Genomic DNA, 27,641 nt, shown 5'->3' with positions numbered 1-27,641 from the left:
AAAAAAAAAAAATCCTCAGTCTGATATTGCCTTTAACAAGTGGCGATGAAATAAGCTATTTTAGGTACATTAATAAGCATCTGTAAATGCAGTTACCATCAACTTCCTTTTCAATCAGGTCCATCCTGCTGGTGACTTCATTCTGTACATTCTCTATATGGGTAAGGAGATTTAGCTGCCATTGAAGATGTGTATCCACTTGTTCCTCTGAGCCTTTTCTTTCATTACAAACAAACACAGTGTTTCCTTCTGCAGAATTCTTCTTCATAGAGGCAACAGAAAGAAAAAATTGCCATTTAAGAGCATCTATTTAATTTCTAGTGTTCATTTTGACCCTTGAATATCATGATACACTACACTGTTTTAGAACTGTACTTCTGCCTCCTTGACAAAAAGCATACTCAGCCACCATGTATCATAACACTTCAGTAGACTAAAACAAGCAAAATGCAAATTCCATAGAAATGAGCATGTTTTTTTAAATGCCAGAGCAAGTAGGAGCGAGGGCAGGTCAAGTTTGTTTAATGCAGTAGACACATTGTATTTCTGTGCTCTGTTTATAAAAATCATGACTCAATTCATGAAGTGCTGAACTGCATCAGTGTAACATTGACAGAAATATACAAAACCCAAAGGATTGCTCCAAGTATAGGCAAAGAATAAATGAAAACTGCACAAAATACAACAACATCCAAGATGTCGGAAGTCATTATTTTGCAAAATTGGCCATTCATCTGTTGTTTCAAACAGAAGTCTTTGCTGCCTACCCTGTGATTCTCTGTAACTTGCCACCACAAGTTTTAGCCAGAATTAAACATGAGCAGGGACAGGTACAGGGACGCCAACATTGGGAGCTGTGCAGCCATGTTATGCAAATGGGCTGTACGTGGAAGATTAGCTTGCTTTGAAGAAACTAATTATTTCTAAGACGACAGCAAACAAATTTCTCATCTTATCTATCTGATGTTTCAGTCACTGGCTGTGACCAAAGAAAGTACACCAGATTGAAAAAAAACATATTAATCAAAGTGTTCAGAATCTCTGCTACTTCAAAGGATTTGAAATTTCAATTTCATGCTCATTATGACTTCATTTCTGATGGAAGTTCTTTCACTATTAACAATTCTGTTTAGGGACTTAATTCAAGGAAAACTCAAGATACGTGCTCACAAAGAATCAGTTCCAGGCAAGGAATGGCTTTCACGTGACAGCAAGTAGTGAATTTAATCATTTTAATACACTTGTACAAAAAAGTGCCAAAGTTCTTTCCATGTCACATCAGCACAGACTTTGCATGTCTTCTCCCAGTCATAAACAGTATGAAAATCAGGAAATGGGGAACTGACAGATCTTCACTCACTTCATAAGTCAAAATTAACTATTTAATCAAAGTCTTACTTAAAAAAAAATAAAAAAAATCAGTCCAACTTAGACCATCCTGCTGGCAACTTTGTAAGCAAGTCCTAGAGGACAAGCTGTTAATATTCACAATATTCACAAAGTTTACCAAAGAACATTTTTGAACATCATAAATGCTTCTAAACTCTCAAACTAGATAATATCTTCCATCTCTCAGATACCTCAGAATGCTTTCACTACATCTCTCATAATTACACTGGGAATATTCTATATATAGATTAAACGCCCCATTTCTGATACTTTTCAGACCTTTCTGTACACCTACAACAGAAGAATGCTGTTTTTTCCTTGCTGGATGAGGCTTCATTTACACAATCTAACATCTAGATCCTCTGTTGTGTGTATTTTTCAGATGCCTGTGGCAACAAGAAAAAAATCTTGACACAGAGACAATTACAGATTAAGTAACAAAGTTGTTTTTTTCTTTTTTCCTACCACATACTTTCTTTATATGACCTCTGTTTCAATGAACTGGTCAGTTCATAAGACATAACTTAAAACCAAACAGGCCCCCTTCTAAACTACAAGACCAAGAAGCCAGACCAACACAGGCCATCAAGAAGTGCTGAAAGAGGTGGTAGGAAGTAGAATACACAACAACTTCTGAAGAAGAAATAAGTAGGAGAGTCAGGTGGGGCAAGATCACGCTTTCAGAAGGAAAAAGTAAATGTACAGCCCAAAAAGGGATCTGAATAAAATAATCTGATCATAACTTGTAAAAGAAAAGAAGATCTGCAACAGATCTGTAGATTCTAATTTAAGCCATTCTGTGACATTAAGATTCCATGACTAGGAAAGACAGGAAGCTAGAAAGGAGAATGTAAAATCCAAACCAGAAGTTTGACAAGGAGAAGTGGAGAGAGCTCTTTACACTGAAGCCACTTCATGACAAAACGTCACTTGAGCGTCAGCATGCTCTTGAGTACAAAGTAGCTCATGGAGAAATCAAGAGTGCTCTTCAACACATCTAAGACTAGACAGTAAGCCTTCTTGTACTACCAGGGCTAACTGCTGACAGGAAGATGAACTAAGGCATCCCAAAAGGAGTATTCTGATACTGTCCCAAAGGATCTCCTCCCAGTTTGGCAGAGAGATCACCCAGCTCTCCAGGTATATGACTTAGTCTCTACCAGAAACATTTTTTCACTGCCCACATTTTCCACTTAATCCTAAGAAAATTGTCATTGTAAATATATAACCTACTGTTGGAAAGAAAGCCTATCTGATACTGCTGCATGTCTATTTACTACGCACACGCAATTTAGTGGTCAATTCTAACTAGAATGAGCCAAAATTTTCCCATTCAGATCATACAGCTTACATGCCACATTTAAAACTAGAATTAGAAGAAAAAAGATGCATCTTACTCATTTCCTCCACATCAGAAACTGTACTTAGAAAAGTGGATGAGTTGAGCGATTTATTCTCACAGTTCATATTGTACAAAACAGAAAGGTGTTTTTTTGTTGTTGTTGCTTTTTGTTGTTGTTTTGCGTTGGTTTTTTTTCCTTAAAGAGAATTTTTTACTAAGACCAGACTACAAGTATCAGCTCTTTTCCATAACGCAATGGATTCAAACACGTAATGCAAAGCTGAGAAAGACATATTACATTACCAAACGTAATCCTGATTAAAAGTCTGAAAATTTTAATTAAAAGAAATACGCAGTATTAAAAACTCAAAAGAAATTGTACACAATTTTTAAATTGGCATAATTATTTGTGGACTTCTAGGTAATATCACTGTTGAGAGTATGGTATGATAATAAACACTAATGCAAATCTCAGTTAAAAGTGCAAGTAGAAAATAGAACTGAGAGAAAAAAGAAAGCTTGTTCTGTTTTCCTCAGCTCTCAGAAAACACTTAAGTTCTGTTTTTTATTCTTCTCGTAACATTGGAAAAGAACAAATATAAACAGTTTTAGCACAGGCAATACTTCATTTTGCACTTCACCAATACGTCTACTTTGCTGAAAGAATTTCAGCAATCTTACTTTGATCCCACTAATTGGTGCTGATAGAGTATGTTGAGTTCTAACAAACATTTCTGAATACTTATGTACTTGACCTTTATCAGATTAAATATATTTGCCTAATTAAGAAACTTCCCAGATGAAAGATGGTACTTACCTGCTCATTCATGCCGTCATCTTTAAAAGAATACTGTAAACAGTTTTTGTTCTCTGAACAAAATTCATGGTCTTCCTCAAAACTACTTGTATCTTCATCATCTGAGCTCATAGGTTCAGCGACTGCTTTGCAATCTTGACCAAAACTCTGTGGCTTCTGGTAACTGTGCTCACTCGTGATATATGTGTCTTCCATTTTCTGGGGTAAACTAGGTGGTTCTTTATGGTTTTGACTGTGATATGTCCTTTCAGTTGGATTAACAGTATGTGGAAAAGTCATCTTTTTCTCTACCCCAAGAGTTATTTGTTCTTGTTCTTTTCGCTTTCCTGAATAAGCCCAGAGATGAAGGTCTGGGTGATGTTTATTTCTACAACAAAGATGAGCAAAATGTTATACAGAAGTTCCTCCTACAATGCTGTACTACTATAAATCCACTTCTGATAGATAACAGCTAAGAGAAGTGCCATTATCAAAAATAAGAAAGCACTGCTAGGTCACTTATCAATTCAGAATAAATCCACACTGCCCCATTAGCACCAAGTCAGCAATTAAAAAAAAAATAAAAAAAAAAATCAAGCAACAGCAAGAAAGAAAAACATACTACAAATTATAGACCAACTCTGCTGAAGAAGATGAAGGTACATGTTGCACTGGAACTATTTCAACTATTTTATAAGGAACAACTTTAACGTGATAAAGTAACGTGCACGGAAATGGTAGCTTCTGCTACTTAAATATATTTTAAAAGATGACAATAAATCCTGATAAATCTGGACTGATACTTACTTTAATATCCCAATCTTCAACTGCAGTCCATGCAATATTTCTGTTACACCATATACATCTGCCAGTAGGTGATGTGTTGACACAATCTTTTTGGCATTAAGATGAGAGTAGTTTTCTTTCAAAAATGATAAGCCACACATGTGTCCATTGTTTAGCCAGTCTTTATCGTAAAGATATTTGGCACTCCACCTCTGACCTGGAGTAAGCAATTCACAAATTTAGGCACATCTAAAGCCACAGAACTGCATTTAAAACTAAAGTGCTAAAATTATTTGTTTTATCTCCTAAATGTCTCCTAATATCCATGACAGAATGATTCAAGACCTCATTACTTTACTGATTATCTAAAACTTAATTTTTTAGGATATATAAATGGAACACTTGCTACTTCACTTTCAAAGCAAAGCTGAAAACTCACTCTCTCCAAACGACACTTGGAAATGAAAAATCTAATTACCTTTGTGATTAAAGTACAAGTGTATGTCAATCTAACTGCAAAAAAAATCTTTTTAAATAATTGGCACTTAACATTTCTTTTTACAAAAGCTGCAAAAGTTAAAAAGTAATTAAATTACTGGTGGAAGTGTTGGAGAGTGGATTTTATATGGTTATGCCCAAAACATCTAGGTTATTTGGGAAAAACTAACAAGTATTTTCCTTCAACAATGTATTTAATATCTACTTACAAGAAGCCAGAAGATGGCTTCATAAAAAGAGAAAACTCAAAAATGTGACAGCAGAATTCTTACACTCTTCGTCGAGAGGTGTTTAGCCAAACACTGCTAGACAGGATAACAATATAAGCAGCCTCTATGTATCCCATGCTACAATATCATCTACAATTTTAATCCAACAGGCATTAAGGAGTACTTAGCTAATGCTTCTAAGGTAACTTAATTATTAAAAAAAAAAAAAAAAAAAAAAAAAAAAGGCAAGAGCAATATATAATGCTAATTATTTTTGTTTACAGAGAGGAACCCAGACAAACAAACTGACTAAAGATTGCATTATCTTACACTCAATGTCATATCACACTATCATCATATACATAACAAAGAACGGGTTGATGGAAGCCCTTCATACCTTTCAGGAGAATACCCTGTCTATCTCCTTTCTGCCCATTATCCCAATACACTTTAAAATACTGACATTGTGAATGACCTTTTTCTCCTGACATAGAAAGAAAAGAAGTAATGGTTAGGAAGGGAGAGAAGATAAAATTTAGGGACACAGTCTCCATATAGCAGGGGATAACGAAGTACCTAGTACAGCGCAGGGAAAGAACACAAGACAAATTAGTTGTTACTTATAAGAAAAGAGTTGACTGCTCAGAGTACACCACATAAGGAACTGAGACATGACTTTATATTATCAACCGACAATCAGTTTTGGGCAAATGGAAAAAAAATCACATCCATCCAGCTCTGATTTCTAAATATTCTTCTCAAGAAGAGCTAATGAAAACTGTTATTTAACACTTCTGCAAATGGGCTTCAGATACCCTGTTGGATAAATCACTAGAGGACATTTGTAACAATTGTTAGAAGAAACATTAAAAACTTAAAGTTTAAGATGCACTTTGCGTGCTAATGTTTAACATGAGTGCCAGACTTCTGCTTATATATAACATATTCAACTTATTTACACAATTCCAGGCAAACACAAACATTACAAAATCCTAATATTAAACAACAGCCATAGCATATATATATGTACTGTGGTAATGAGTCCTTTCACCTAAAAAATATATTTAAACAAATAGATCCAATTCCAAGTATATGCAAGGCAAACTTTTGAACAAGAAAGTTTCATTTGCAAAATCTTTTCAGAGTACAATGAAATTAAGAAGACCTAAAGGTTTGAAAGAATTCAGTTCAAAAAACAAAGCTATGGTAACTCAAGTCATGAGGAAGATTTAGCCAAGTTTAACAAGACATTACTGAAAGAAAAGTAAATCTCTGCTACAGTAAGACTTAGAAGACCTAACCTCAAAGAAGTGAAACAAACATAAAACGGACAAAGCTTTAACATTTTAAGCGAGGTATAACACTTCTGCTTAGAAAACCCAAGCAGACAACTGCAGATAAAGGTGGTTTACTCATACCTGGTGGATCTCTGCAGATATAACAGATGTACTGCTCTGGAATGCTGTCCTCCAACAATCCCATGCATACACTGTGCTGCCAACACAAGCATTCTTCGCACTGACATAAAAAAAAAGACAAAACACAAAAGCAAAAACTAAAACTAAGCAGATTTAAAAATCAGAAACTATTACTTGTATCATCAAAATTCAATGAACAACAGTTTAACTTAAACAGCGTGTTTGAGCATAATAATTATATTTGGGTCATCTGTGTTTGGGTAGGCAAAGACAAAGCTAAAAGGTAGCTTTAGTTTTCTCACCCACAAATTCCAAACTGGAGAAAAAAATGAAGACGCAATATTTAATAGTATTTTATTACAACACTCAACAGTTAGCACCTAGACATTTAGTAGTGCAACATAAGACAGAAAAATACATTACAGTAAAGTAGAAAGATAATGTAATACATTACAGCATAACAGTGAAAAGTAGAAAACTCTTCAGTTTAATTATTTATATTTACAAAGCATCTCTGCAGTGCGCTAGAAAGATGTGTTTTTAATATCGCGCCAATGGAAAATCTAAAAGAAAAAGAAAATGAAGAGAAAATGAAAGAGGAGAAATAAGAGAATAGGAGAGCAAAACAGAAGTGGTAAGACATGAAGGCTTAGAAACAGTGAACTGGTTGCTCTCAATGACACAAAGTATGGAAAGGAGACAAGTGGTCAACATTAGGCTGTCACTGGGTATAAGAAGTGGGCAGGAAACTACCACTTCTATTTCCTTTTCTTAGGTCAGTGTTTTGCTTGATTTCTAAATATCTGCTGCTTCATTGTTGAAACTCACTCCTCTGGTGACATGTATGTTGAGCATCAGCATGTTCAAAACACCTTTCCTCTTGTCATACCACCATGGTTACAAATTCCTCTCCTCTCTCCAAAAACTTCTACACTGGTCCATTTTTTCCTGTGTTGTTATCACCACTGCTGAACTGCTGCTCAATTCCTCCATCATACCACTGCATTTTAGTATGCATTTCCAGGGACAGTCTGTGTACTTCTTTTTCAGAACTTCCTTTAATTTCCAAAGACTCACTTGCAAGTCTATTAACAGGACAACCATTCTTGCTTCCTTCAGAACTCAACTAAAGGCTTATTATAAAGTATTTTTCAATAGAAACAATACCACATTGATAGTGGAATACATACCTTTCATTTAAGTGCAAAAAAAAGAAGAAATTCATGAACTTCTTAAAGCTACTGACAACCGAGTTCTTCCTCACTTTTCACTGCATCTGATCTAATCACTCTATTACAAATTCCTTGACACAAAGACTTTGAATTATTCATTGCTAGATGGAAAAATCAACCCTTCATTGCAATACAAATGCATACGAAGCAGTAGTTGCAACCTGTCAATGGCTGGATGCCACACAGACATCACACACTCTTTAAACGATAGTTACATTTTTATACGAAGGCTTACAATTTTAGTAGCTTCTAAAATGAGCAAGTAGTCTCTTGTTTGAGAATTACTGTTTTAAAAATGAAGCATAAACTTTGCAACACAAAGATGCTCGTATTAACATCTGTATGGCAGAGATCTTACACAGAGATTCATTCATCTTGTATACAGCTGCAATGAATTTAGTGAGTGGAGTAGAGTTGAGGTGTCTATAGCAGGTACTGTCAAAAGTAAGGACTAAACCAGAAATGCTGGTATAACTACAATGGTCTGCAGACAGAGAGAATGATTTGTGTGTGGAAAAGCATTTTTTCCCCAACTATAAGAACAAAAGTTCACTCTTCCTTACAAACCTGTTCTGTATATTAAATGGTTAGAAGAAACCCATCCAAGAGAAAGTGTTCAGCATATGCTGGAGAATCATATCAAGCATAAAATATTTTATTATTACTGATCACTTCTATTTACAACTCTCAATGTAAATTCAGTCTCCAACACCTTAGAAGAAAATCTTCAAAAGCACAAAATTTATGTGGAAAGTACACCCCCCTAATTCCTTTACCTGAATCATAAAGCCATTTTCTTCATCCAGTTCACAAATGCATCTAACAATTTCATTGAGAGCATCATCTTCATCCTGAGACTCTTCAAAGTTAGTTGAATCAAAATCCTGATTGTATTCATCACCACTGAGCAACAAACTCTCTGTAGAGGAATCATCCAGGAACTCCATATCTGAAAGGTCTAGTAAAAAGTCATGAGATTGTGTGTAAAGAAACTCAATACTTAAAAAAAAAACAAAACAATTTTTCTGTCATTTGAAGTCTTAACTTGCACATGTCAAAAAAAAAAAAATCACACTCACATGCACTGCTGGTACATTAAGATTTCTTGATGGTCCCCTCAAATGCTTTTAATGTAATGTCATACACAAGTTCTATGTAGAAAGCTTGAGGAGTCTAAACACTTATGCTTCACAGAATCATGGAGTGGCCTGGTTTGAAAAGGACCACAATGATCATCAAGTTTCAACCCCCCTGCCACAGTCAGGGTGGCCAACGACCAGACCAGACTGCCCAGAGCCACATCCAGCCTGGCCTTGAATGCCTCCAGCGATGGGACATCCACAGCCTCCTTGGGCAACCTGTTCCAGTGTGTCACCACCCTCTATGTGAAAAACTTCCTCCTAATATCTAACCTAAATCTCTCCTGTCTCAGTTTAAGACCATTTCCCCTTGTCCTATCACTATCCACCCTCATAAACAGCCGTTCTACCTCCTGTCTATATGCTGCCTTCAAGTACTGGAAGGCCACAATGAGGTCTCCCCAGAGCCTTTTCTTCTCCAAGCTAAACAAGCCCAGTTCTCTCAACCCTTCTTTATAGGAGAGGTGCTCCAGTCCTCCGATCACCTTAGGGCCCCTCCTCTGGACCCATTCCAAGAGCTCCATGTCCTTCCTGTACTGTGGGCCCCAGGCCTGGACACAGTACTGCAGATGGGGCCTCACAAGAGCCGAGTAGAGGGGGACAATCACCTCCCTCTCCTTGCTGGCCACCCCTTTTTTAATGCAGCCCAGAACACAGTTGGCCTTCCAGGCTGCAAGTACACTTCTGGCTCACGTCCAGCTTCTCATCCACCAGGACCCCCAAGGCCTTCTTTGCCGGGCTGCTTCAACTACTTAACTCGCAGTCAGTCACAACTTATACCTACATTAAGAATTTATACAAAACATTTTCTTTAAAATTATATTTCCTAAGCAACCAAACCTACAAATTGAAACTTCTGCGCCAGTCAACTTACTTTCTCCACTAAGGTCAACAGACAAGATAGCTCTTGGATACTGGTATGATGTATTCTTCTCTGAGAACATGCTGCGCAAAGTCAGAGAGCTTCCCGAGGACCGCGTCAATGGAGAAGAGCACCTGTCCAAGAATTCAACGGAACTATCTTCATAATCAGAATAATCTGCAAAGTTAACAAGATTAAGTTAATGTTACAATAAATAAAATTTGTGAGAAGTCTCAAAAAAGTGTTCAAAAAAAAAAAATTAATAGGAGAAAAAAAAACACCGACATTGAGATTTTAGGAACGATTAAGCTGTGAACATGAAGTAGCAAATACCCATTGTTACAATTTTTCCAGAAATTTCCAATACAAGACACAATGAAGTTCAGTAGCTAAGTATTAAAAAACAACACATTTAATACTCCCCCCCATATCTATCAGCCTCAGAATGTATAGAGGAATACTTTTTCATACAACATTTTATCTGTATAGGTAAGAAAGAAATCGCACAGTATCTTCTTTTTGTCCTGAGTTCATCCTTTATCACCTGTTATCCTTAGAGATCCTACTGGTAGATCTCTTTTCCTTAGATCTATCTGCAGCATTTCAACAACGCTTTCTAGAAGTAATTGCAGATTATCCTGACAAGTTAAGCAATAAATGCACGCCTACACACCCACAAAGAAGTACAAAAACAACTGCAGGGCTCTGCTGGACCCTCACAGGAACTCCGCCCCCCAGTGGCTCATTCCCAAGAACTCAATGGCAGGAGAACACACCTTGTTTAAGTCTCTCCCAGGGCACCAAAGGGCCCCATCTCATACAACAAACCTCTGAAATTTAGCAACAGATTAAACAGTAGAATTATTGTAATGTCCAAACAACATAAGAGGTAGATACATTTGAAGAGCTTAAAATGACAAGTCTAAAGAGACAAGAAGTAAAACCATTATTACCTGTTTATAATACTTTGACAGAAAAGGTTTATGAAATACCTCTATCTACCATGTAGAGACAAGCTTATAAATAGGAACAAAGGTCACAGACCCAAGTTTAGTTATAACATTAAGGCCACAAGCTGTTCTCTGAAATTTCTAATTTTTGTATTTACATTGTTAGGAAACAAATTTTAATATCTAATGTCAGAAAAGCACCAAATGGTTTGGCTCACCTTCAAAAATTGCATTTATCTTACCATGCTGTTTAGATTTCTTCTTCTTTTTCTTCTTCTTTTTCTGTTTTGATTTATGATCTTTTTCTTTTTTCTCTTTTTTCTCCTTTTCCTTTTCTTTCTTTTTACCTGAAAGAAAACTTGATCATTTTAAAACAACATCACTCTAAACTGCTTATTTTTTTTAGCTCAACATTTTAATTTCAAACTATTCCGGTGGGGTAAGCAATGTTAATTAAGTAGTTTCTAACGGCTATTTAACTTGTGGTTTATTAGAAAAAAGCCTTCAATAGCGCAAAATCCCAAACACAAAGATGTGATAATAACACATTTCACACTTACAGAAAGTTAAAGGCTTTAAAGGAAATTTCTTTGTCACAAAACTGCTCATGCTGTCAGCACTTTCAAACAATATCTTCATAAAAAATGATTCTGACTAAAATTTACGTTGCATCTCTTGCTTCACAGTTCACTTATAAGCAGCACTGTTGATATATGCATAAGAACAAGCACTTTAGCTTAAAGAAATTCTATTTATTAGTTCTCCCAGACAAAATATATCTCACAGCACAGTCACTCCATGGTCATTTTCTAAGTAATCAACAGCAAGCTAAGGAAACTGAATTGTTACAGAAAGGAAATAATTAATGCCAGTGTTCAAAGATTATTTCTTGTATATATATACATATTGAATCTTAGTATCTTCTTGTGCTGTTCAGAAGCATAACTCTTCCCTCACGGAAAAAAAACAGGCCAATTCATATATGAATTCTCATTCCATCTTTAACTGTAATATTTACGCTGGGGAAAACCAAAGGCCTCTTACTTCACAAATTACCAAATGTTTTGTTACTAACACAAACTTATCCTTTTTCTCCTCTTGTTCTCATAGGCCACCACATCAAAATAAATGCAGTACCACTGTAGTATCCTGGAAAGAGTATAGTGGAGGGCCACTACGATGATAAAGGGCCTGGAGAAGCTCTCTTACGAGGAAAGGCTAAGCGACCTGGGTCTATTTAGTGTTTATTTACTCTATTTAGGGTCTATTTAAGAAAGGATGACAGAGGGGATCTGACCCACTGTGAGAGGCAAAGGAATGAGGCCAGACTTTTTAGCAGTGTGTGTAGCAACAGGGCAAGGGGAAACAGCCACATACTGGAGCATAAGGAATTCCATACAAATGCACATAAGAGCTTCTTCACAGTGAGAGTGTCAGAGCTCTGGAACAGGCTGCCCACGGAGGTTGTGGATTATCCTTCTCTGGTGATACTCAAAACCCACCTGTGAAACCTCGTCTAGGAAGCCTGCTTTTCAGGGGAGGTTGGACTCGATGATCTCTAGAGGTCCCTTCTAGTCCCTACAATCCTGTGATTCTGTGATCACTAATTGAACTGGAAAAAAAAACAACCAAAAAAACCCACCACAACAATCCAACAACCGAAAACACCCACCTTTGGCTTCGGCCCCTCACAGGCACTACACAAATCCTTCTTCTGAGAACATTACTTTTCTTACACAGTTATTCCTTTACTATCAACTTGCCATATACGTTAGAACAGTTTTTAAGATCCCGAACTAAGGAAATACAGCTGAACTCTGGAGATATTTTACACTCCTATATTTGTGCTTTAGAGGCATCAAGTAAATGTTAGAGACTTTTACCTTTTTCCTAAAAATATTATTGCTCTACATACCATATGTTGTGGAACTCTTCTCTTCCAGTTTTCCTTTTCTTTCCACTCTCACTGCTCCTGAAAATTTAAGAATGTGAGATTTAAGTGTAATGTCTGACTAATGACCCCACTTTCTTGTAAAAACCATTAGAATGCAAAAATATCTATTGGTATATAACATAATACATACAAGCAATACAATGATTTTAATGTCAGTTTACAGTTAATTTTATTCTCTAAAGCACTGGAAACAAAAAGCATTGTAGTTTACCAACTTCTGAATGCTTGTCCTTCTCAATCACGTTCTTTAATATTTTCTCCTTCAGACTCTCAAAACATTTCTCCTTTATGGGCACAGAGTACTGTACCTCTGTCCCTTCAGAGCTCACTGATGTGGAAGACCTCTTTTTTTTACTACTCCCTTTTGGTAACTTTAGACTATTGGTTAAAGGCAATTCCAGATGTAAGGCATGTACATGAGGCGAGGGTGCTGAAAACAAGAAGACAGATTTACTAGGCATTCAGTAAGAATTGCAGCCAGATCACTGGCTGAGTAAGATCACTGAAACATCACATAGTGGTAACAACATTATCACACTTGATATATAATTACTGCACATGAATGCCTAGATCTTAGTTTTACATACAAAACAATACATGCCCCAAGTTTCTTGTCTGTTTTGGAATTTGCATTCATTTCTAAATTATGTTTCTGCTTAAAGCCTATTTTTGCTTCTACTTTAAGCCTTTTTGTTTCCTTTTCATTCCACTGTAATGGAAATCAATGCCAACAGCAGAAGTGCTGATACTGTTAACATCATTCAAGTTATCTCTTTCCAGTATGTGAACAGAGAACAGTTCTCATACATAATTCTCAGTGCTATGTGTTTATACTTCAGTTTACTGCGTTTTCATTGATTCTATGTATTTGATCCATATTTGAATTACATGCAAGCTACTGTAATAATTTGTCACAGAGATTGAACATTTACCAACAATTATTTTGCACTATTCAGTAAAGCTTGCTACACTTAGAAATTTCTCTATCTTTAATTGATATAAATGAGGAAATAACTTAGCATAATTAATACCTAAAATTACAATTTTATTGCTGGTATTTATACTCCAAAAGGACAATCTAATTCTCAAATAAAAACAGAAAGAAGTACTGGTAAAGAAAATTACTGATATTGTTATAAGCTCTATGTTCCTGTGTTCACTGCTATTGTGGAAGCTGTTCAACCATAATTATGAAAGCCTAATCTTCATCAGCTCCCTTCACAATAAAAAATAAAAAGCCTGAAGGAGATTTGCTAGAAGTCAAGACAGGGAAAAACACAAAGCTGATTTGGAATAGGCAATGTTAAAATAACTTAGTAAATTCATCAGTTGTAACTCTGGAGGAAAGGCACTAACAGCTTGTTGGTGGCTCTATAGGGCTGCTTTCCAGGCTTGGACAGATCAACCCAATTCTATTATGATGCAATGCACATTTTACATGAAACTCACTCCAGCTCCTACGCAACCTTCTCTGGAAAGCAGTAAAAAAAGCTAGTGCGAGAAAGCTGCAGGAGCTGCTTCATTTATCACACCACGCAGCATTCTCAAATGCCAAATGTCCCCAGCTCTACAATACAAGACTTCACAATACTACGCAATCAAGCAAGCAGTCAAATGCAACTGCTCAATTGCATGAGACCTTCTAATTCATGAGCTGTCCATTCTTGAGCCTTTCCAGAAGCTTGAGTCAAACATCACACATAAGAACCTAATCCTATTGACTCTGGCGAATCATCTAAGCTTTGCTTCCCTCTATTTCAAGGAGAATTAGCTTGGGATACTTATCAACATGAAACACTGCATCAAGTATTCCTTTCTTTGGTTTCCTTGTTAATATTTGTCTCTGTTAAAGAACAATCTGTTTTGCCACCTGCCACCCAGTGAATATATTTTAGCACCTCAGTAAAACAGTGGCTCTTCTCCATATCTTGATGCTGTCTTGTCTCGTTTCTAAAGAGAACATAAAAGAATCACCCAAACACACCTAATTTGGTTTGCTATTTTGATGAAAATTTCACTTATTCTCTCTTTAAACAATGACTAGAATAATTCAGTTCCAGTCTGTACATTTAGAAGAATTTAGTATTTCACTTTCATTGTTCAAAAGAAACCCTGATCTAAAGCAGTCGGACACATTCCAAGTTTGCTAATCACAACACAAATTTTAGTATCTCAAAATTCAGGACAAGAATGTCTGATAAAAGTAGGCAAGTAGTAATTAGGTAACTGTTTGAGGGAATATTTACTGCAGGCAGAGAACTGCTATGGGCACACAAACACCCATCTCAACGACAGAGCTCTCTAAACTGCCTTTGTAATAGCTACCCAAGAAGAGAAATTACTGTTATGCCTGCACATACTGCTATATTCTTGTCACTATTCATACAAACTAATACTCTCGTTTTTTACTTATACTAACATAGCTCAACCTATACTTACTGTAATAGTACAGAATCAGAACATTATAGATCAAAAATCCATAATTCTCAAATCTTAAGTGAAAAATTAAGGTTTAGAAATCAGTTTTCAACTGTGTAATTATTATACCTTACAAATAACTACAAAATTAGACAAAGATGACAATCACAGTCTGAAGGGCAAGTAACAAAAGCAAAAGGGCAAATATGCATTTTAAAAATATGCCCATTATGGAGATGTTACAATACTAATGTTGTTTTTTTAAATTCCCATTTTATTCCTACTCAGGAATCTACTCAACCACCTCCCAAACAGTGAATGTGAGAAGTCTGCAATTAAAAGCAGAGAAAGATATTTCAAGATTGGATTTGCCAAACTGATGATTATGTCATTGTTCCATTACCACAAAATCTATTTTGTGTTTCTAGCACAAAAAAAGACTGGGTTCACATTAAAAACAAATGCAAATCATGGCTATTTACAGTTTCCCTTCCAGCATGTCTCTAGTAGTGCTTTTCCAGAGCTGGCATGGTTCAGGTGGCAGAAACCTCACTAGCATGAGAACAGGCAGACAACAGAATGCTGTGCTACAAACACATTTATCGCTTTGTGGCACTGCTTTTGTCAGTTCAGCAAATCAAATTATATGATGTTCAAATTATTTATTTTGTTGCACGACATTCTTTTCCAGAGCTTTTGATGTTTCAACTTTCCTAGCAACAAAAATATAAACATTTAAGTGTAACAATCAGTATAATTCAGGGTTCAATCACCATAATTCACGGTTTTACTTCAACTACTAGTAATATTAGTTTACTTGCAAGCAATATTTTCCTTTGAAATTTAAACTCCAGACTGCTTGCTCAAATGTTATTTACTCAGTGTATAACACCACAGTCAATGCAGTACTCAATTCAACAGTTAAACAGAAGCACACCAGTGTCTACTGAAGTACGCAGAATTTCCAAGTAGACTACAGAGAAGGAACTGATCACAGTGCTTTTGTGTTGCCTTTATAGAACAACAAGAGGTCCATTTTGTGCAGTGATTTAGTGAATGATCTGTGATAATACTAACAGTTTCCATTTATGCTTCAATACTTCAGCACACCTCATTCCTTGTCTTTGAAGGATACCATTTAGTATTTTTTAAATAGAAAAGTGATTAAAATGCAGGATTTTTGATGAGGTAAATATATTTTTTCAATTTGCTCAACAGGTGGCCCCATCAGAATTTTAAACTTCTGAAATCACAACCTACATCTCTAGGACTAATATAAAGTATCTCTTAACCTCAGAAGTACCTCAGAAGGGTGAGTGATCATAATAGGTTATTTCAGCCTAAATACTTACCTCCATAATTTCTGAAACTATAGTTAATTGCTTCATTGATTACAAAAGAAAGCATATTCAATTTAAACATACTTAGCTAACTCTATCCACACTATCACTGAAGTCTAGATCACCAAGTCAGTCCAGACTACTTCAGTAAAATCTAACAGTAGAAACACCAATACAAGGACGTGGATTTAATGTACTTCAGATTTTAAAAAGTAAAAAAAAAATCCAGATACATGGACGTATCAAAAGTTTTTGAATCACCAATAAAATGTTATTTCTCTTCATAGACACAGCTGTAGCCAGGACTGGATGAATTGAGATGTACAAGGATAGTTACGGATGCAGAAGAAAGAGTTTACTCAATGTCAAGCCAGTCCCATTATAGAAGCAGGCAACAAAGAAAATGCCCGTCAGTATTACCAGTGACATTTTAAATGATCCTCCAAACATGCTAGAAAAAAAAAGTTAAATCCCTGTTAACCAAAATGTGTTCTAATAAACGAAAATAAAAGACAGCAACTAGAAGTTGTTGATTTCCATTATGATACTGTTCTCTGAGTGGCCAATCATACACCTCCTCAAATCAATTCTACTGGCCAAAGACGTGAAATAAAAAGACATCTGCATAACTAACTTTTCCAGTAATCCATGATTCTATTACTATACAACATATCAGAAGTAAGCTGAGATTGCCACATGGTTTGACTTGAGAAATTAAGTAGTATTTTTAAAAGCTTACATAAGTTATTATAAATCTCTATAGCCTTCATTTTGACAAATTATTTTAAGAGATTAATATATATGTTGTTTTTTTTTCTTTTGAGGGAGAGAGAGAGAAAGAGAGAGGGGAAGAGAGAAAGAGAGGGACACAAGGGATGTTTAAAGTCATCTCATTTAACCTACACAATATCGATCCAAAAATCCTACTTAGTCTTTTCTGCACCACATTGGAGTAGCAATGCTGGAACTCGGTAAAGCAATCAATCACCGCTTACACAGAGCCAATGGGAGCGTGTGCGGGCAGACACGCAAGGCAGCCACACACACACTGAACAAATCTTTCACTGACCTAGAATACTGCAACTACACAGGCAGCTCGGTGCAAACTCAATCATATCTTTCCTCTGAATAGGTCTAAGTTCTATTTTCAGAATGGCAGAATTACATACTGTATGGTAACAGTACCTGTCCCTTGTTATAAAACGCATTTATCAAAAAGCTTCCCGATAACTGTATAATTAATAATTTCACTGTTCTTCTCCTACTTTATTGAATCATTTTCCTATTAAAGTCAATTTTTAAAAGATGGTATGATACACATATAGGAGCCTTATTTACAAAAAATAAAAGGGCATATGGACATCTAGCATATACTAGACTAAAAAGAATTTTTTTTTTTTAGGGTCTGCAAATCATAGCACGACCTCTTCTCTGAATCTAATTGTTTCTATTCAAGTGAACCAAATCCATATAAAATTCAGAGGATTTCAGCAATATTTTCAAATAACATTTCCTAGCAGGAAAATGACAAAATTTGTACTGCAAACAGAAGGGTGAAAGAATGCTGACTGGCTCTGAAAACTCTACTAAATTTAAAGCTAAAGCTACAAGATAAATGAGTATGTCTAGACTTAGTATTAGTATGTTAGTAAACAGCTATGATTTTTTTTAAACAATTTTTTTTCTTTAACAAGTTTTAACAACAGAAAATATTTTTGAAAGCAATACTGCATCTTACATTCCACACTCTCTGTACGATTAGATCAATTCTGTCTTAAGGCATGTTAGAGAAAGTGCTAATACAGCTTGAAGCTAGCGGAAGGCAAAGAATATCCAGATGGATGGACCACTTGAAGAGATGTAGGTTTGCAAGCCTGCAGAAAGCAAAAAAGCTTATCTCCCCTTTTCACGTGACTGACTACATGCATGTTTTAATCCTACAACTGTAAGCCTAACTGATTGTACGCTGGATCTCTTTACCTGACGCTGTTGTAGCTATTCTTCCATCAGTTACTGCTTTGGAAGAAAGATATGTAATCATCTGAATATCTTCCTTGTCTTTACTGGGATACTCATTACGGAAAGTGGATTCTGTGGACAGTGGTGCTGTGACTTCCGAACTACGGCTTAAATCAAGAGGGAGACAGGGTCCACGCTTCTCAAGTGACATATGAGCAACATCAGGTACTACATAAAAGAAAGAATGTCATATTAAAAAAAGATACAAAGGCCCAACAAATAACATCTTGGCTTGTAGTGTTACATAACAAGGGAACAGCATTCAGCTTTAGCTACAGTAAATCAAAATGTCCCATTAGATGAAAACCACAAAGATCTCATTTTTATGATTCAATTTCTCTTGGGCAGTTCTTTATTAGATTAAGATACATTACCCTCCAATTTTGATGACTGTTGATTTTGAGCACTGATGGAGAACACTTTTCCATCAGTAACTGGAGAGGGAGAAGAAACTTTTTCTACAGAATCATCAGGCAACGAGCAAGTGGCTAAACGCTGTGATCTTCTTCTCCGTTGGCTATGTTTGTAGGATCTAGGGGAATTCAGTGGCTGTGATGGACCTAAAAAGAGATCTTTCAATGTTCATGAAGCAGAGAGAGATATGATAATCTTACCGCAGTATGTTAGAGATCTAAAGATGGGAAGTGCTCTAAATAGCTCTTATCTGCAGAGCTGGTAATCACAGATGGACTGGTAAAGTAATTAGAAACTGTGACTACCAGAAAGGAAAAGTTACGTTCAAGACATAATTCTGCTTTTTACTTATTATACATTAATAGGGCATCTAATTCTCCACTGATAAAACACTATTTTTTTTAGAGCAAACAGTGTATTTATCAGAAGCAACCCTCCCCCCACCCCGCAGAAAACATAAGAATAGGTCATTTATAATGGAACTCAGCAACAGGTCTGTATAGTTAACAGAACAAATGACCATAGTTAAAGATCTAAAAAGTCACTGATAGTAGTAACATACATATTAAATAAATAAGAAAAAGCAGTGGTTCATTTTAGATCTCATCTCCTGACCTGATATCAATACCCCAACTACACTTAAATGTCTACTACCAATGCATGGCATAGCAAAAAGGCTCAAGAATGTCTCACTTAAACAAAAGTGGGGTGATTGATATAGGATAATACAGGCCTGATTCATTAAAAACAAAGAAAACACTCCCCTAAACCTTTCTGTTTCTGTAGTTCCACACACATTTGCCTTGGAAAAATTCATTTAAGCCAATACACTGTAAATCACTGTTCTTTCTCTTTATGAACCTTTAGAGTAAAAGGTTCACAAGTTTAAAAGCAGAGATCTAACAAATAAAGAGTAAGAATTTCCACCAGGTGTGGTAATTACTTGGAACCCAAAGATTAAAATACAACTTTAGCAAGATCTAAGCTATTAATTAACAAACTTGTAAATTAGCTATTTTTAAGTGTACTGCTACAGAAAGCCTAACTTAAAGTAAAATGAAAAATTCCTCAAAGAAAACTCCTTACCATCTTGGGGTGGGAGGGAAGACACACTACAAACATTTTTAGGGGGCAACTAGGGCAATTTAAATCAACATTTCCCAATTAAATAAAGATGGCTTACACACCTCCCTCTCCCACTCCTTTAAAAATATCAGTGAGAAGAGACTAGCAGAAACTTAAGTTGAAAGGGAAAATATCAAGTGAAGGTTAAGGACAACGTACGATGTAGGTGTATTCTTCCACTCTTAAAAAACTATTCTAAAAGTGAAACAAACTTAGCTTTTGACTTAACATAGCCAATACTTGTTTAAACTCTTGGCCTAATCATCTAGCGTTCTCAAGCAACAAATAGCCTTTTTTAAACAAGGTCTGATCCTAAGAAAGAAAAAAAAAAAAAAAAAAAAATCTAACAAACTTTCAAAACAAATCACAGAAATATTCCAGTACCTACAAAAATAAATAGTATATTCAAGAAGGCATGGTAAAACTTTCCCTGATCTTGATGACCAGTATTTTGGTACTTTCCAAATCAGTTACATGCACTAAGAGGCTGAACGCCTACGATATATTTTATGGGACAGTGAAGACTGATTATGCATTTCCCCCTACAGATCTTGAACGTAACTTCTCTTTCACGTGGTATTTATGGGAATACCACATTAAGGTGAAAAATGTCACAGCCAACAGGTGCACCATCAGTCTGCTGAAGACAGAATTTCCCAGAGAAGGAAAGATCCACAACCCAAGTGTATGTTTTTTATTTTTAATGAATCAGGCCCCTTCAGAAGAGAGGTTTGACTTATTTTGCATCACTCCTGATACTAATGTAGAAATTTAAGCTAGCAAAGAAGTCAACCATTAAAAGCCATGACTCAAACAAATGTATTATTTATGGTAGAGTAATTCATATGTCTTACTGTGTGACTTATCTTTTTAGAAGTACTAAGCTTCTCCTAATTCTCCCATTTGGGCTTTATTTTTTGTTACTGTTTTAAAAGCAGATTCATTTTTAAATGCAATATTCATTTATAACCCAAAAAATTATTTTCTGTATATCTCTCATAAGTAATTACAATATGTTCTTTAAAATGTCTGTGCTCACTAGTTTTATTTATCACAGAAGAAGGAAGCTGAGAGACCAGCGTCAAATCCTCGACTTGTATTAATTCTGGGCAAAGTGGTGATTTAGGGGGCTTTATACACCCAGAAGAATCTCCAGATTCTTGTTTGCATTTCTTGCTGCGAGCCTTTCCTGAAGACAAAGTTGAGGATAACAGTGCAGGTTTCTGAATGTTGGCAGAACTGCTAATATCAGCTTCATTTTTTTTCTGAATTTGTGGTTTAGGTGAAATCTCCTGAATAAATAATAAAAAATTGATACTTTTATTTCAGTTTCTTCACTGTAGTTCGTGTATTCTATTTTGAATTTTTAAAAGCAATGTTAGTATTCAAATACATTTTAAGCAACATTACTTTCAGTACAAATAAAATATTTTAAATGCATCACATTAAATTCATTTTTTTTAAAGGAGCACTATCAATTATTTTCAGTATTCAGAACACTCTTATTTCTATTTGAAATAGCTGCAAAAAGCCTCAGAACAACACTATTTCCCTTTATTCCCAATTAAAAATCCACCAAAATCATTTTAGCTTGTCTTTTCCATCTTCAGTACACCAGGATCATCAAATGTTGTATCAAAGTGTAACTTGGGGAATTCTTGTTACATGACATACAGGCACTCAGCTATGATGGTAGCAGCAAATTTTTAAGTTACTTGAGAAAGCTTCGTTTAACTTAAATTTCACTTCTAGGAAAGAACCTGAAAAAGTCAATAATGCTCCTTTGCAGAATGTCTGAAAACAGTAAAAAGTTTCCAAATACTGAACACGCTCTCACGCAACCCCTTCAAGTGCTGGGAGTCTGGATTTCACCACGTTATATGTTTGTGCAAACACATGAAGAAATCACAACTTCTAGCACAAGAGGGTTAAATAGATTGCTTACTGTGGGAGGAAAGAAATGCGCAGATAGAGTTAGAAAAGTTTCGGAAGAAAAAACAGTATATGATGCAGCTTTCTAACAACATCAATTTTCAACTTTAACACACACACCCAAAGGTATTATTTTTTGGCATTCACACGTGTTAGCAGATTTAGCATCTTAGATTTTTAGCAGGAAGAAAGTTCTTTCTGCTTGACTGAAAAAACTGTGCATGTGTTACAACTGGCCCAATATTCACAAATCACAAAATCTGAACATAATTTCTTATATCTGTCCCATCTTGTTCCAGTTACAACAATCAGCATGGCATCTTCTAGTAAAAAAGTATATACTTCTAGAACTTTTGCATCATTTTATCCAAGCTAAAAAAGAGATGTCACACTCCTGAATATTTAAGGACTTGGAGGTTGATTTTTTATTTTTTTTTTAAATAAATAACAATCTTATTTTCCACTGAAACACAGAGAATTCCAGTGGAAATAAATGTATGTGCACATTCTATGCATGTAAAAGGGCACCCCTGCATGCTACATGAATAACTTGCTGGAATTACCATGTAAAGATCCAGTGCAAAGCATCCCACACAGAAGATAACAGTTCTATCTTGAATAATACCATAATACACATGTATTAAGTGCTGTTTATTCATTTAAATAAAAAACTGCATGAGCTGAAGAGTATACCTATGCTGGTTATGAGAGGTATTACCAGAAATTAATTAGAGTCATAACTTGTAAATAAACAATTTTATTGTTCATCTTCACAGATGTGAAAGACATTACTACAGCATCCATTATTTTCAAATTACAAAGTTATTTAAACAAGATTAAAAAAATTAAATTAATATTTTGATAAGGTGCTTAACCTCTTAACAGGACAAATTAACATTAAAAATCTTAATGAATTAATGTTATTCATCTAAGCATGTCTTGGTCAAAAGGAAATATAACATGTCACCCTAATACAGTTAAATAAACTACTGTATCTGCAACTAATTGTCTGAGGTTTTGGGCTTAAGACAACTGTAAACTAAAAATATATATATAAATATAAATAAAATATACTTCAACAAAGTAAGATTCCAGCTATCAGCCTGAATACTTCTACCATGTTCTGTGTTACAGTATTAAAAAAAACCTACAAGATATTTGATCCATTCAGTTTTATAGCAGTAGCAGAAAACACACCTCTAATTAAGGAGTGTCAGCTTTGCCATCCAAAAACCTTTTGGGGAGGTTTATAAATTGGCCATTTTCATTTGAGTTTGGGCAGGATCTTAGCAAAAAAAGCTTTAAGCTCCAATTTCCCTCCCTTCGATCATTGAAAAGCTTGTCAGGTTTCTGTTTTTAGTTAGAAGGGAAAGAATAATGAGAATTTGGGATTTTCGATGCCTCTTTTAAAGAGTTTAAACAGTATTTCCCCAAAAAGAATTTTTTCAGACCATTTGCATGTAAACAATGAAAGAGACATCTTTTTTCCCTTTTATCTAATCAGTAAAATAAAAACAGTCATGTTACCATGTCAAAGAAATTTTTTTTTTGTAAATATGCATTGTAGTTTATACTGTTGCATACACAGTCTATGTAAACCACAAAGTCCCACTCATATGGTGGGATTTCTGCATGGTAAGATTTACATTGTAACGCTTCTTCCGAAAACCACATGCTGTAAGCCATTTCACAGTTTTTTGCACATTGAAAATATCACACACAGTAGCAAAAAAAAAAAAAAAAAAAAAAAAAAAAAACATAGCATTTTAATATGCAAAAATTTGAGAAATGGAATGTCAGGTCAATATACTATAAACCTTTATGCAAAATATCAATCAATGCATTGGCACTGTAGTAGCTTATACAGCCATTACAGCGACAGCATTAAAAACAGAAAATCATGTGCCATTGCCAGAACTCGCATCCAAAGCAGTATCAATGGAAAAAAAACCACAAAACATAGCATTGCAATTATGTATCAGCTCTAAGGAACCAGTACAACGAAAATACCATGTAAAGGTTTGGCCAGGGACTAATCAGAATGTGCCAGAGCTTAAAGAACAGAAGTGCTCTTTCAGGAAGTGCGGGCAGCAAAGCTATTTTACTCAAATAGTCCTTGTAAAGAATGAAAATGAATACAAAAAAGTTGTATTAAAACTACATTAAGGCTCTGATTTAAATGACTGGGAAGCAAAGATCTCCTGAATCAATACTACCATTCATCCTTAGCTTGTTTTACCATGTTTAGGCATTCAGCCCATTTAATACGCAAGATAACACACAACTTAAGAGTCAAGCAATGCCTGAACAGAATGGAAAAAGCCAAAGATAAAAAGGCAGCTTTCAGGTCCTGCAACTATGCAGGCTTCAAAATCAGACCCTTAATATTATTTAAAAGTTTCTTTTTTGTATTTATTAAAATACACACCCTTGCAAAATGTATGGCTCATTGAGCAGTTCATAAAACACATACAAGCCTACAACATCAAATTCCTACAATACAAAATAAACTTCTCATATAAGAAGTTCTACTTGATGTCAAAAACCCTGCTTCAAACACAAATTAAGTTTGTGTAAGGGCCTTCTCCTAAGCCAGACATGGTTCCAGTTGAAAACTGGACCTTGGGGTGCTAGTCTCCTAGCATTTCCTGCATGGAGACTTCATTTCTTTCTTTCATTTTTCCGCAACAAAAGTCTCATTACTAGAATTCAAGGTAACGCTGCATTTTGAGACAACTGAATTCCATACTTCTGGCTCTGCCAGACATGTAAACATAAGGTAAGTTTTCAGTTCCCTATTATATCTGAAGGGGCAGATTTTATGTTGTAGGTACCATATCTCCATGGCACACTTCAGTGGGAACCTTGCAAAAGAATCAAACTCTACCATTTCATACCTGCTCCAGGACTGGAGCTGTTTCTTTGTTGCCTTCCTTTTTTTCAGCACCATCTGCAACAACAGCTTTGGATGCCAATAAACCTTAGGAGAAAGATTGCAGAGATTTTAGTTAGAACCTTACAGTAACAGTTTGTGGAAAACAGCAAAATTATGAGTCAAGAATCATATTCTGCTTGTATCAACAACATAATTCTCTTGAAACAGTTCAAGACAAAACTAAACACTTTCAATTAGAAGAAAACAGCAAAGGGACACTCCCACAGCGTTGATCTTTTCAAGAGGTACTTCTCTGGCACTTTCATTAACAAGCTGAGAAGCAAGCAATCAATTGTAAAATAACACCTCACCATCCACTTAAAGCCCAAGTGCTCAGACTTAAAAACCAAACCTACGTGACTTAACGCATAAATTATAAAAACTATAAAATTTTAATCATAAAAATAATTTATGATTCTCCTCTCTCTCTCTCCTTATCAATACTTAAGAATTTCATCAAAATTTTATTACATCTTCTTAACTCTAATAAATGCATAAGAACCTTTTTAAGATAAAATAGAAGAGGTTCAGTTTCAAAATGAATTCTCAGCTGCAGAGTTCTCAAATGACCATAATGGAAACAAATGTCAGACTATGATACTCCATTCACAGAACAAAAACTGTAAAAGTGAAGGTAACGTATGTGAGAAAAATTCTTAGAAATAAATCTGATTGGTGAGTTAGAATATAGCAGTAGCTGCTGTTCTTCTATATGAGGTAACTTCAATTATGTAAATATAAGAAGAACCTAGGTATGTCATAAGACTGGACTTAAGACACTTGGGACTGGATGATCTTGTAGGTCTTTTCCAACCTTAGTGATTCTGTGATAAAGTAGAAATGATAAAACCTAAAAAAAAAAAAAAAAAAAAAAAAAAAAACCCACAAATAAATAGAATTTGTTATTATAATCCCTAGCATCATCATCAATACTGTGATTGGAAAGTTTAAGTTCTCATACTCGAGCTGAAAGATCCTGAGAAAATTCCTATTGCGTCCCATGAAAAAAAAAAAAAAAATACAACCAAACAGATGCTCAAAAATAATTGACAACATACAGTGGCCAAGAAATTATATATTTGTGAAGCCAAGGCTCTCAGGAAACATTAGGGCACTGAAACACGAAATGCTCAGTAGTTTCTCTGGTCATGTGAGGTGTTTTGTTTTTTTGTTTTTTTCCTGTGTTCCATATGAATACTAGGCACTTTTGGCATTTCTATTTGATTAAGATATGCTTCGAATACCAGTAAGTGTGATTTTAATTCTGTATTAGTCTTCATAAAAAATTAAATTTCATGAACTTCAATAAACCTTATTTAAGCCAAATTACAGAATTAAAAGTGTTCATCAAATTGATAACTGTTGACCTAGAATACAAAGCATGAAACAATGTTCAAAAGTAAGTGGAATAGAATTTAAAATAATGAGCAGTGATCTGAATTTCAATGAAAATTATTTGTAAAAAAAAAAACAAAAAAACAACTAAAAACTCTAACATCTGAGTTCACTTTTTATTTCTAGCCAGATGCTCAGGACCCAGCAAGTAAAGCCATGGAACTAACTTAAACTGTCAGACCTGTGCTATGAGTAAATATCCTTTCTTACTTCATTCTTCCCAACACCATTAGGCATCTTTCTAACCAACCACCATGCCTTTACAAAGATAACTCCACCAACTTCAAGAGCAAGAAAACTACAGATTCAACTTCTCTGATCAGTGACAATGCATACAACAAATGAAGTATAGGTTGGCATAGTGAAATTGAAGAGTTCTGCTCTACAGATTTACTGCTGATGCTCTTCTAGGTATCAACTCCTAGGTAGCAGGATACATGGAAGCAAGCAATCCAACAGAAGAAAAAAAAAAAATAATCAGAAAAAGAACACTAATACGTGTTTAGCAGAACATATTCTTCATTTCTAGGAAATGTAACTTCCCCCAGCAGTGGAAGAAAAAGTGTAGAGAGCAACTTTGTCTTGTTAAATGGTGAACAAAGAACACCAGATGCAGCCCTAGTGGCAGACGAGAACTTTCTGCAACACACACAGATTACAGAATTCCAGTTCAGAAGAGTTCCCTTCAAACAGCTGTCTACAACCAAATCACTCACTCTATTTCATCGATGCAATCATAAGCCACTGCATAAATCAAAGCTTTCCTAACAGCTACATTGTTTTATGATTCTTTTGTAGCCATTTTTATGGATACACAGAAGTATAACCCTCCACCCTCCCTCAAATCAGAAACTAAAGGCAGGCAAATGACAATATACAGGCAAAAGAAAGAAGCATGTAGGGAAAAGAACATTTGATCATCAGTTACACATTCAAAATGCTCTGTTGTATGCAGCAATATAAAAAACAATTGTGTGTGAGCTGCAGAAGTGCTAATTAGACAACTGTTACAAAGAGTAACGACAAAGCATGACAATTTCATCTTGTAATTAAAGAATTAATTCACTTTCACTGAACAGCAACATCCTCAACTAAGAGAGCAAGATTTCTTGGAGACAAACAGAAACTGGTTTTTAGAACAGTAATAAAGTCACTGTCAGCAACATCATGCATTTTAGTTATTTAGTTCAGTCTGCAGGAATCCATTCCAGTTCCATTTTTCTCATAACGTTCCCTCAGAAAGAAAAATCCACTGACACTGAAAAATATCATTTCTAGAGATACTGGTTTTCCAGCATGCTTTGCTATCTCCTGCCAATAACATTTCAAAGGCTATCAAGAAGCAATTCATACTATCGATACAGATCTACAAAGCCCTGATAGCCCAGCCTTTTATTGCTCAGGGCAGAAATTACACTGGGACTTCACTCAGTGTACACCAGTGTCATGAGAGTAGAAATGAGGCTGACCAATCAAGCATCCATTAAC

At 35.3% G+C, this 27,641-nt stretch overlaps 1 protein-coding gene across 8 annotated transcripts in view; it reads right to left on the bottom strand.

Annotated features, from left to right (window-relative positions):
• The window catches only part of PHF20L1 (PHD finger protein 20 like 1), a 49,742-nt gene that overhangs the window by 3,150 nt on the left and 18,951 nt on the right, over positions 1-27,641 (bottom strand). For 3 of the 8 annotated variants that reach the window (XM_052703769.1, XM_052703770.1, XM_052703771.1), the window contains 14 exons: positions 24,721-24,803; positions 20,931-21,183; positions 18,727-18,912; positions 18,314-18,520; positions 12,787-13,005; positions 12,537-12,593; positions 10,864-10,968; positions 9,684-9,848; positions 8,447-8,628; positions 6,439-6,538; positions 5,418-5,504; positions 4,335-4,530; positions 3,549-3,915; positions 97-262 (listed from right to left, as the gene is read on the bottom strand). In XM_052703769.1, coding sequence (XP_052559729.1) covers positions 97-262; positions 3,549-3,915; positions 4,335-4,530; positions 5,418-5,504; positions 6,439-6,538; positions 8,447-8,628; positions 9,684-9,848; positions 10,864-10,968; positions 12,537-12,593; positions 12,787-13,005; positions 18,314-18,520; positions 18,727-18,912; positions 20,931-21,183; positions 24,721-24,803 — 2,373 coding nt within the window. Of the gene's footprint in view, positions 1-96; positions 263-3,548; positions 3,916-4,334; positions 4,531-5,417; positions 5,505-6,438; positions 6,539-8,446; positions 8,629-9,683; positions 9,849-10,863; positions 10,969-12,536; positions 12,594-12,786; positions 13,006-18,313; positions 18,521-18,726; positions 18,913-20,930; positions 21,184-24,714; positions 24,804-27,641 lie in introns of those variants that run through there. The other 5 variants (XM_052703774.1, XM_052703775.1, XM_052703772.1 and 2 more) reach the window with 4 other exon arrangements.

The sequence above is a fragment of the Tympanuchus pallidicinctus genome, unplaced genomic scaffold (assembly GCF_026119805.1).
Source record: "Tympanuchus pallidicinctus isolate F22 unplaced genomic scaffold, pur_lepc_1.0 scaffold5, whole genome shotgun sequence".
Lineage (NCBI taxonomy): Eukaryota > Metazoa > Chordata > Aves > Galliformes > Phasianidae > Tympanuchus > Tympanuchus pallidicinctus.
Note: the sequence above shows the minus strand (reverse complement) of the source record. Positions and strands in the feature narration are given on the sequence as shown.